Source organism: Teleopsis dalmanni, chromosome X (assembly GCF_002237135.1).
Source record: "Teleopsis dalmanni isolate 2A chromosome X, ASM223713v2, whole genome shotgun sequence".
Taxonomy (NCBI): domain Eukaryota; kingdom Metazoa; phylum Arthropoda; class Insecta; order Diptera; family Diopsidae; genus Teleopsis; species Teleopsis dalmanni.
In genome coordinates this window covers 6749637-6762385 of record NC_051848.1, presented here as the reverse complement: position 1 = coordinate 6762385, position 12749 = coordinate 6749637, and the positions used below count along the sequence as shown (strand labels likewise).

General features: G+C 28.4%; 1 protein-coding gene across 1 annotated transcript in view; it reads right to left on the bottom strand.

Moving 5' to 3' along the window:
* Positions 1 to 4798, bottom strand: part of LOC119661972 (rhoGEF domain-containing protein gxcI) — a 44594-nt gene extending 39796 nt beyond the window's left edge. Inside the window, exon 1 of the mRNA XM_038071500.1 lies at positions 4473 to 4798. Coding sequence (XP_037927428.1) covers positions 4473 to 4560 — 88 coding nt within the window. The 5' untranslated portion in view covers positions 4561 to 4798. The remainder of the gene's footprint in view (positions 1 to 4472) is intronic.
* Positions 4799 to 12749: the final 7951 nt, after the last annotated feature.

Below are 12749 nucleotides of genomic sequence, written 5' to 3'. Positions count from 1 at the left end.
ATATTTGTATTCCACTCTAATTACTTTTATGACAGACATTGGATATATATATCTGTCAGTTATATGAGATATATCTCTACACCAACGACTAATTCCACTAAATGAAACTAGTGTTTACACCACTTGTTACACAATAGTGACAAGTTCCTCAGTCTAAATAGACTTAGATTTAGATCTATGTAAACTAATGTACTTTGATCTACATGTATTTCACTCTAATTACTTTTATGACAGACATTGGATATATATATCTGTCAGTTATATGAGATATATCTCTACACCAACGACTAATTCCACTAAATGAAACTAGTGTTTACACCACTTGTTACACAATAGTGACAAGTTCCTCAGTCTAAATAGACTTAGATTTAGATCTATGTAAACTAATGTACTTTGATCTACATGTATTTCACTCTAATTACTTTTATGACAGACATTGGATATATATATCTGTCAGTTATATGAGATATATCTCTACACCAACGACTAATTCCACTAAATGAAACTAGTGTTTACACCACTTGTTACACAATAGTGACAAGTTCCTCAGTCTAAATAGACTTAGATTCATATCTATGTAACCTAAAGGTTGTTCACCTATAGCGTAAATTCTTTAGCCGTGTTTAATATTTGTACTCACTCTGCGATTGTTGGAAAATGAATTGGATACATCCATGTGACTTTTATTATACAGAATGTATACTGGTATCTTGAACCACGAAATATTCTTGAAATAAATGAATAATGTCACTCTCTCCAGGTTAAATTAGGATCTCATTAAAACTTTCTGCAGAGAACGCACAATGGAACACATAACCTGTAGAGTACAACTGTCTCTTCCGGTAGCATAAACAAAACTATGCCAAGGAATTGAATATAATATGGGGAATTTGTTTTTTGGCACTATACTATCTGTAGTTTACATTGATATGTAAAATATGTGCCTAAATAACTTACAGTCCAGCTGTTTATAACTTTTATTCTGTTAGATTAAAAACATATCTATTATAGCGCATTTTGCATTTACAAAATGTATCTAAAACAAAATGGAAGACTAATTATAATTAATATTAATTTGAATTATGTTGTAAAACAAATAGCAATTTTTATATGTTTATAAACATAAATACATAAACTAAAAATAAAAAATTTAAATTTAAAAATAAGTTTAAAATACATATACATTTTTTTATATTATATTATATATTTATACAAATATATTTTATATTCGATATATATATTTTTTTATATATATTTAATTTAATTTAATTAATTTATTTTATTTTATAAATAAAATATTTGAAACAAACTAATAAGTGTAATTTTTTTATCATTTCTATGTGTTAAACATACGACCCGTTAAAAAAGAAATTTTTTTATATATGATTTTGTACCGTTATATAATTAATTTTATAGGCTTATCATTACATAACAAGCAGCTACTGTAATGTCTGTCCGTCCGCTATGGACATTTGTACGTCTTGAAAACCCGTTATTTTTGCGATTTTTGAAATAATTTATTGGGCTTACGTTTTAAATTAATATATATTGCATTCCTTTCAATTTTACATAAATTTTATTAATATTATAAAAACTTTATTTTATATTATATAAAGCCAATATATATAAATATGATTTATATATATCAAATTATTAAAAAATTTACATATAATATTTAAATATTCGTTATTAACTAAGTTTAATTAACTAGTATAAGTACGCTAGTCATGCTTTATTGTATATAATAATGCAATCAAAAGCGAATATAGAGGTCTAATTCACAGTTCATATAAAAAATCATTAAATCGGGTTTAAAACCCCCAATTCTACCCTCGTATACGCCACTGAATGTAATGAAAATTAAATAAATATAGATTGCAAATGTGACGATAACAAAAGTAGAAAGTAAGTCTATGAATAGATTGCATCCAATATATCATTTACAAAAGTTAATCAAGCGATATTCGAGATAGTGACAAAAAACTAATAAATTATTTTAATTAAAGAAAAATATTAAATTTTATATTAATATTTTAAACGTATTTTAAAGTTTATATTAAAACAAGAACATTTACTACTGCATATACCATACATTGCACTAAAACAATATTAACTTTTTAACTTTGCGCAAAATACTTAGACTTTTTAGTGTTGTAACGCGTTTTAGTTTGCTTAATTAGAGCACTATTTTCAGCAGAGTTAGCATTTCACTAATGCTAAGACTCAACTTACAATTGAATCTTAGTCCCATAAATGCTCTAAGTAATAAGAATCCTTAAACAGATGAAAATATTTAAGGGTATTCAAATTTAGATTCTACTTTGCTAAAGCTACAATAGACTATGCAATAGATATAATAGAATAGAATATAATGAAAAACGTTATAAACTTAAGTTTCTATTGAAACAAAGCATTGCTATGGAATATCTCCTGTGTTAACATCTAACACTGAAACGCATAAGTGCCATGCAGACTTTCAGACGAAGACCAGAATATATCTCGTTGAGAAATTTTTGATTTTTAAAAAATTTTCTTTATTTAAATGTTATTATTTGCTGAATATAATGTATACTATTACTGACTTTACTTCTACAGCCGTCTTCTTTCTAGAAATTCTGTAAAAAATTATACATTTTGTTCTTCTCGTAACTTTTTTTATAATTTTTTTAAAATTCTGTAACTTTCGGGTTCGCTTTATAAACACATTTCAAACGTTGTTTAGTATTTAGAAGAAGACTGAACCCAGTTTAGTGTTCAGTTCAGAACCCTTCATATCATTATCATTTGTTTTAATATGTTGAAAATATTTCTAAGTCTCAAAAGACGATTTATAGAATTATTTCTGGGTACTTGAGTTACTAAAAATCTCAGAGCAGTGACAATATTTACCTAATAATGTCAGTACTTCAGCTTCTGGGGTACTCTACCTTACCTTATTGAAGTAAGAAATAGGTAATAGATTGTAAAAACTTCCGGTTGAAATCGGATTATAGTAATCAGGGAGTTTCAAACATATAGTTTATAGTTTAATCAAATTATTTGAAAAAGTTTAAAGTTTAGAAAATTACAAAAATTTTTTATGTATTGACGTTCCTAAGAGAATAATAAATATTTTTCTTCCATCAATAAAATCTTAGTGGAACATATGGTCCCGAAGTCATACTTAAATTAGATTTGAAACATTGAAAATTGGAGAAATTCTTCTAATTTATTTCAAGAAGTCTAAATGGATTCTAGAGAATTTCTTTGTATTATAATTGAAACTGAAGACGTTAAATTAAGCATTTAATTTTCTTTTCAATTCTTAAAAAAATATTTGTAATAATTTCTTTAATTTAACTAAAATTAAAATTTTTTGTATATCAAGTTTAATAAAAATTTTAAATTTTAAATATTTTTAATTTTAAATATTTTTAATATTAAATATTTTTAGTTTTAGATATTTTTAATTTAAAAATTTTTAATTTTAAATATTTTCAATTTTAAATATTTGCAATTTTAATTATGTTTTATTCAAAAATGTTCAGTTTTTAATATTTGCATTTTTAAATATTTTTAATTTTAAATATTTTTAATATTAAATATTTTTAGTATTAGATATTTTTAATTTAAAATTTTTTAGTTTTAAATATTTTCAATTTTAAATATTTGCAATTTTAATTATGTTTAATTCAAAGTTTTCAGTTTTTAATATTTGCATTTTTAAATATTTTTAACTTTGAATATATTTAATTTAAAAACTTTCAATTTTAGATATTTTCATTTTAAAAACTTTCAATTTTAATTTAAGATCTTAAAATAAAAATTCTAAGTACAAAAATTTAATAATAAAAATTGTTTATTAAAAATGTAATAATAAAAATTTTCCAATATTTTTAAAATTAATAAATATAATTTTAATTTTGTAATTATTAAATTTAATTTCAAAAATATAAAATTTTCAAAAATTTGAATAGAAATTAAATTTTTTAAAATATAAATTTGAGAAAAAATTCCTTTTCTTAATTTTATTTTGTTCTATTGATTATTTTCACAAATTCAATATGATATATATTCAATATATAACGACTTAATTTTTTTTTTGTATGGATGAATATTTTTTTATTAGATTGGAGCTTTACTTATCAAACAATTATATATCTTATAAGAAGATTTACGCATTAATGAACGTCTCTTAAGTGTGTTCGTTAATATTTACGTCTATTCTAAGGCCAATTTACTTCCACTTTTGTTTTTTGTTTAATAAAATTTTTAATTAATCTATTATATAAAATAATTTATAGTTATTTATTATTGTTATTAAACGAGAAGACGACAAACTGATTGCGTTAGAATCGATTAAAAACACGCTTCGAAATTAAGCTTACCAGTTACGGAATAAGTACGAAAGTATGTATGTGTGTAAGTAAGTAAGTAATTATGTAGGTAAGTAAATAATTAAGTAAGTTAAGTAAATAAGTAAGTAAGCTCACCTTTCATGATGATGGCAGTCAGTTCCGACGTGTTCAATTGCATATAAAGATTTTCCGTTTTATTATTTTCGGATTTTGTATTGGCCATGGCGAGGTTAAATTGTTTGTAACTTGTCACAAATGAAACAAGTTAATTCAGTTAAGTTTTAATAACTAATTTATTAAATTTTTCTTTATTTTAGTAACACTTGAGATGAGCTCTGTAAGCCGAATGTTTATACACAAAGCCAAGGAAATCCTTTAATGATAATCCGCGCTTGAAGGCTCCAAGCAAAATGTTTACAATATATTTTTTTAAAGTTCACAATTTTATTCTTAAATTTATTAAAATTTAAGTTTGATTTTTTAGGAAATTTCTATTTAAAAAATATTTTTTTTTTAATTTGACAGAATATTTTTTTTAAAATTTTTTAAATTTTACTGCAATGTAATAATTTCAATTTGTTTCATTTAAAAAACGCACTTTGCAATAATTTTTTTTTTTATTTTAATTAACACTTCTATTTGTTTTGTATTTTCTGAATTATTTTATTTTTGTCAAAAGTTGTTTTCTTTTAGAATATAAAAAAAAATTTATTTATTATTTATAATAAAATTTCGTAATATTTGTTTGTTTATTTTTGTGATGACAAAATTGTATAGCAATGACAAACTCTTTTTACACATTAAATCAGCATTTTATCAATGCCCTTCCAGTAGCTTAGCACTCGAGCACTTTCAACACTGATAAGATACTCGTACTGTGAGATACTTTCATATGGCGTTTATCTGCTTAAAGCGAAATGCAATTGTTGCATTTGCATTGAACAGGCAAAATTCACTAAACACACAATTTCTCTTGTTAAATTTAAATAATTTTTTATATAATTTGATTAAATAAATGAGTTTTTAAAATTTTTTAAATTTGTTTACACTTTCTTAAAATCTTTTTCTCATAAGCGTAACTATATTTCAATGTTATCTTTTAGTACATTTTACTTATTTTGCTCTACTATATTTATTCGCTTTCCGTTCTTACATCCGCCAGCAAGCAAAGTCGTTTCCTGACTGAATAAAAGCCGCTTGTCATGCGAACATAACTCAAAAATGTTGTTGGTGGTGCTAATAAAAATGATGGTTCTGCTGTATTTTTGTTATGTTGTTGTTGGCCCGATGACGACTACGGTATTGGTCATGTAGTAAGTAAGCAGACAATACAACCAACAACAACAACAAACACTAGCCATATCTCAAACAATTAAAGTATAATTGTATAAAACGTAAGCCGGTTGCAACCTTCTCAAACAAAAACAACACGCGACCATACCAATATTGTAGCTTATAAACACATTCGAACATGTCTGTGTTGTCGCACATTAAATTATCTTCTTAAATGAATTTTTTCTCTTCATAATTCTTTTGGAATGCTTCGTAACCTGATGCATTCGAGTTTCGATTCGAACATGTGTGCCGCGCACTCACACTCAGCGTACAACCAACACAGCCGAGCCAGCAAAGCCAGCACAGCACAGCACAACACAAAACAATTTTATGCAATTTTTATTTAAATATTTTCACTTCACTTGTTTAATGTTGTTGTTGTTGCTGTTGTTGCTATTGTTGCTGTTGTTGCTGTTTGGTTTTGACTTTTACAATAATTGGCGCCTTAAACTAAGGAGGCAAGTAAGCTGTGTGTCCTACGTTACGTGTAGCTTTGCTTGCCGATTTTATGAATGAACTTGTGTTTGGGGTGCACGTCACCAATATTTTTTATCGCATGCTATAAGTTTGTCGGTGCTGTAAGTTCAGGCGCACTTTTGCTTCCAATTTGTTGATTAGATAAATGTGTTGTGTTTGTTTATTGAAAAACACAATTAAGCAATTTTAAAAATAGTTTATAATATTATATTGCCTTTTAGCAGCATAATGCAATTAATTATTGTACATTCAAGTAATTTAAATTATCTTAATTTTTTTTTTTATTTTGTTTCATTCTATATATTCTAATTTATTTTGTTGTATTTCATTTTACTTTATTCTATTCTATTCTTTCTATTTTATTTGATTATATTTTATGACGTTTTATTCTATTCTTTATATTTTATTTCGTTTTACTGTATTCTTTCTATTTTATTTCATTTGGTTTTTATTTGTTTCATTCTATTTATTCTATTTTATTTTGTTTTATTTTATTTTGTTTTATATTATTTTACTTTGTTTCATTTTTTTTGCTTTACCTTATTTTATTTTACGTTATTTTATTTTGTTTCAGTCTATCCTATTTAACATTTTATTTTTTATAGAATGAAGTAAGGCTTTTTATTCTTTATATTGTATTTTATTTCACTTTGCTCTATTCTTCTTATTTTATTTTGTTTTCTCTTATTTTATTTTATTTTATTTTATTTTATTTTATTTATTATATTTTATTTAACTGAATCTATTTTATTTTATTTTACTTAATCTCAATTTATTTTATTTTGTTTTAGTTCACTTTATTTTATTTTACTTTATTCTCTTTTATTTATTTATTTTTTTTATTGAGATTTTAAAAACTCATTTAAAATAATTTCTTTAAAATAAAAAAACTAAATTTTTTTTTCCATTGAATATTCCAGTAAATTTCTTATATTATTAATATATAGCGATTCAATATTTTTTGGTATAATGAAATATTTTTTTATAAAATTAATATATCACTTTATTTAATTTTATTTTATAGACATTATTTATTTTTAATAAACTTCATATACAACCTATCAACAGGCGATAACATATATTTACTATATAACTTGGCATATGAGCCAAGCAACGAGAAAGAATCCGTAATTTATGTTATTGTCGAAATCTTCTTTAAATAGTTCCATAATTACCGTGGAAGTTACAAAGTGTTCAGAAAATTGAAAACAAAAACCTGTTCAATATATATTTGATATCCAACTCTATTGACGGTACTTAAGAACTATTACCGAATTACGTCACCACTGCATAAATCACACCGAAGAATGGATTTTTATACGAGTATAGGTAGCTGATGGATCACTATTAGTTTACTGTAACATCAAATAAGACAAATTTTAGGTATTGTGAAAGTCACTTAAGCAGAAGTGATCTCATCGTTAAACAAAAAAGTGGATCGCCTTCTAATCGATAATCATGTGGACTTAATTCTTTCATCAATTAGGTCTTGAAATCTTGTAATCACGTAAGCCAAGATCTTTCTGCTATATCTTCTACAGTATCCATATCTGTTAAATAAATTGTGTCATTCTAAACACTGCCCTGAATAAATATGACTGTCTTATTTATGAGTACCTTCTGTTCTATTGCCGACGAATTGGCATCTGAGAATGCTTAAAAACGAAACCAATTAGTAAATTAGGTTGAGAATGATTTTAATAATTTACATTTTAAAAAACAAGAGGATTTTCATAATTCTTCAGTATGAAGTGCGGATGAAAGAATTGAAGATCAATTAGAGTTATATCATTAAAGAGAGTATGAACAATAATCTTTGCTTAATTGATAAACAGACGAACAAGACATAGAATAGAAAGCTTAGGCTTTTATATATAATGTCCCTACAGTGCCACCTTTGTATTCGATTTTAACCGTTGTTAATGGTAGGAAAGAGTCTTCCGACTGATTGATTTGATTTCATTTTCGTTTCGAATTCGTTTCTTAACTATAATACTTGGAATTTCTTTCTGTTTTTTTTGTTCCCTAATTGAAACTAAATCGCCAATTGCAATAAGGCAGTGTAAACGCTTACTTTCAATTGTGCAAGTATAGGTAATTAAGGTTCGCTTATTATAAAAACGCATATGATTTAAAATCCGATCAAATTTTTATTTTAATACATTGTTTGAACACTGCTATTAGGTAATGAATGCGGACATAAGAGAGACATGCATTACAGTACCTCTTGACTTTTCGGATATTCGTTTGTTAAATAGTTTATTAAAATGTTAATAGCAGATTGTCTGCATGACACTACATAACTGAAAACCCAAGTAGTGACAATTTTCATGAGCTTGGCATGCGACACACATAATCAAAATGTAAAATTACATACCCGGAAGATTTCTTACGCAACAAAGCTAAAACAAAAACACTGTCCTATTAAAAATATCTTCCATATCCAATCAGAATTGACAGTTTGTATCAAACCCTATCACATCTCCACATCATATACCAGCAGCAAACTGCGACTTTTTGTAGGTGTGTTGTTGATTTGTAATATATCAGATGAAATAATTCTTTTTATTAATTATTTTATGATTATATTATTAATTTTATTATAATTTTTATTATTAAGTGAAAAATTCATCAAGTGAAAAATTAGTCTCAAAGTCTCACATCCATTAAGCAAGTTTTCATGATTTAACAATGCTCAGCGGTTGTTAAACAGTCCATACTTCAATATGACAAGTTTTAAACTTAATATTTAATGCTTGGATGACAATTATATTTTATAAATGTTACTGAAACAGTAGTGACAAATCAGGACCACGAAATGAATAGGCCCTTGTAATATAATGAAACTACATTTTGTTCCTTAAATATTGCTTCACAATTTTCGAATCTATCTGGCAACTTTGTGAATACTATTTCAATATGGAGTCAAGTTTTAGTCCAAAAGTGTAAGATTCCAATGGCTTTCCCCTTATGTAAGTAAAACTTTGTTAGACTCAGAAGCAGCAGGAACTGCTCCCGCAGCTCAGGTGTCCAGAAAATCACCTTCGGCACCGAAAACATGATTTGCATGACTGCATGCTTAACGTGCAGCGCTGAGTCCGGCATCTCTAAATGCCAATAAGCAAATCCACAAATTTAAGGCTCATTTAAATCAGTTGCTAATCTCAAAGCACATGAGTATGAGTGTGTGTATGTCCATGTCTCGTCATATGTGAGCATTGAGTGTTTGTATGTGTGTGTATGTAAAGCATGGTGTCGTAAATAAGCAAAAACAAATAAAGAAGCAAAGTAAAACATAATAACAATATTGAGAAAAATTTAGCCGTAAAATGTGTGAAGAAGCATTGAGATAACAATCACAGAAATTGGCTAAGGAAGGACAACGGAAAGGTGAGGTGAAACAATCAGCAAAAGCAGCGGCTTAAATAGCGCTACAACAACAAAAGCTCATGATAAAGACTAGCGCCTTTAACAAATACAATTTGCATGACTTTGCATGAATAGAACGCGCTGCCAGCAGCTTGAAATACAAAAACACAACAAAGGAGTCCCCTCATGAGCTTTTTAGTAACACACGGTTTACCTCGGTTGGGAAGCACTGAGCTATGCTTACGACTGGCGGTCAAGCAAGCGCCCTTTTGTACTTTTTATGCATCATTATACAATAGCGCACTCAGTGTGCTGTCTTACGTTTCTACAGATGCAATCTTTGTTGTTGTTTTTTTGCTGTTTTTTGTTGTTGTTATTGTGGTGTATTATACTGCAATTGAAGGAGTATGACAACAGCATTACGAAGTAGGGCAATCAAACGTAGTGTAATCGTACCCTTCCGTGTCGGGTGTCGGGAGTCGGGTGCCGGGCGTATGAGTACCACTAAAAAAACATTAAAAAAATTATATAACTAAAACAAAAAAAAAAACTGACAAAAAATATTCAATTCAAAAAAAAAATTTATTCTTAAAAATAATAAAATTGAATTGAATTGAATTGAATTGAATCCATGTGAATTTTTTCTTTTGGTGACTACCATTTTTATCTGCAAAGCGCACTCAATTCAATTCAATTGTATTCAATATCATATGTGAATGTTGCCATTATACAAATCCCCAAGTGCCGCTGTTATATGTCTGACTACTACACGCTGATGTCTGTCTACCCACCACCAACAATGCCACTACAATCGGCCAAACGGCCAAACGGCAGCAACATAAACTCCATTACTACGCATACGACACGTACGTCGAAGCAAACACATACGGCATCAGCTTAAACACATGCCACGTATTCAAGTACGAACACACAAACACACACACACACACACATGCTTAACAACGAACAAATCCTCATGCTCAAGTTCAACCTTTGATAAAACCTTATGCAGCTCATGTGACACTGGAGGGCAACAAGCAAGCAAGCAAGCAAGCAAGCAAAGTAATACAGCAGTAAATATAGCAGTCCTAGCAATGGCGCAGCATCAACATCAACAACAGCAACAGCAGCAACAGTAAAAGCTTTTGCAAGTGCTGAATGCGCGCAAAGCACGTTTAAAATGCAAACACAAGCACACACACACAGAGAAATGAACACACAAAATTTCGCATCAAACCAAACAGAAAAGTAGAATCATACAAAATACCACCAACAACAACAATACCAACAACAATAGGAACAGTTCCATATTGTAAATACAAAACTATATTGCTTTTATTGTTATTGTTATTTTTGTTGTTTTTGTTGTTGTTATTTTTTGGTGCGGTCAACCATGCCAGTAGTGGCCAAATGCTGCCACTACAGCAAATAAAAAATAAAAAAAAAAAAATAGCACAAAACAGAAAGAAAAAAATAAGGACAGTAAAACATAAAATAACTTCAATAACAATGTGAACCACAGTTGGCAATGGTCCGCACGGCGCCAGTTGTGTCATATATATATTTTTTTCTTTTTTTGATTGTTTTGTTTGTTGTTTTATTAAAGCTTTCTTATTATTTTTATTAGTGTTATTTTATTATTTTTGTTATCTGGCCATTTGGAATGTGTACTGTTCCTTATACCAATAACGAGACGTCAACTTGCAGAAATAACAACAACAACAACAAGAACGTAATAACAACAATAACAGCAATAATAACCAACCGTACAACAAACTAACAAACAAATGAACAGAAAAAAGCATAAAGATAAATAAAGCATCCAAAAAACAAAAAAAAAAACGAAACGAAAATCAGAAGCTGCCACGACGAATGCAAACGAAGCACTTCGCACATACATATGTATGTATGTATTTACTGCAAGTGAAATGAATTTCGCAACAACAACAACAATGTGCACAAATGAAATAGTGTTGCACATTCATTTTCCTGTATTCATATGAGCTTACGCCTTCTACCCTACCTGCCCGAAAGCTGAGAAGCACAACCAGCATTGCATGACACATTTCTTCATCATAAGCGGCAATGGTGACGACGGCGGCGGCGGTGGCAACGGCGGCGGCATTTTTAAAAGTACAAGCAACGTTTGGAGTTTCTGCGTGGCATAGCTCTACGCTTTTTGTTGTTGTTGTTGTTGTTGTTGAATTGAGTTGGCTGCTGCTGCTGCTGCTGTTTGAATTGCATGAACTGTGTAAATTGCCATTAAGCCAAAGAAAAATGTTGATAGCAGCAGACGTAGTCGCGGCATAATGTGGTTGCATCTTCCACTTGAACAGATATGAAAGCATCGAAGTGATGTGGAACAATATGCAACTCGGAACAGTTGTGGAACTTTAAAAATCTTATTTTGTTTTTGTTTTTTTATTTTTATTTTTATATTCGTTTTTGGCGTACTTTACTTGAAGTTGATATGCAAAAGTCTTTAATTAATTTTAATGCCAGAACGTGTGGGCTTTATGACCCAATTTAGTACCCTCGGCATTTTAAAGAGGAAACGGCATTTACTCGCGGAGTAACGGAACGAATGTAATTGCACTAGGGCACTACTCCATAAAAAGTAATGGTATGAGACTTGTTAGTAATGGTCAAATATTTTTGAAATCTTATGTTAAGTACACAAGGCATTATTAAAAGAATCAAGGGGCCATTATATAGTTAACTTATTTAATAGAAGAATTTTTGAAACTTAATTAGATTGGAGTTGACGAGGTAGTGTCCATCAGTGATGTGAGTATGTCACTAATTAATTGTGGTTAATTGTGGAGCATAGTTCGGAGTAAAGCATTGGTTTTTTTCACTATACGTTCGTTCACTTTCATATAACTTAATTTTCAGCTAGATTTATGCGATCTCTAACCCACATACTCTCTAACAAAGTATTCCAGAAATCTATATATAGTATTCAATGGCACTAAATTCAAACAAACTGATTCTAGTGAAACACTAATAAAAAATAGTTGCAAGAAGATTACTACTTTTAAAGCTGAATCTCAACTAGTTGAATTATAACAACAACTATCAATTAGTTTGACATCAGCTCCAAAAATATCTAGACGGGGTTAACAAACACTAACACCTCCATATTATGCGAATTTCAGAGTCAATTGGTTAATCTAATACTAACTATCAAATTTGAAAGACACGATCAAATGACACTGATACCTGCCGATT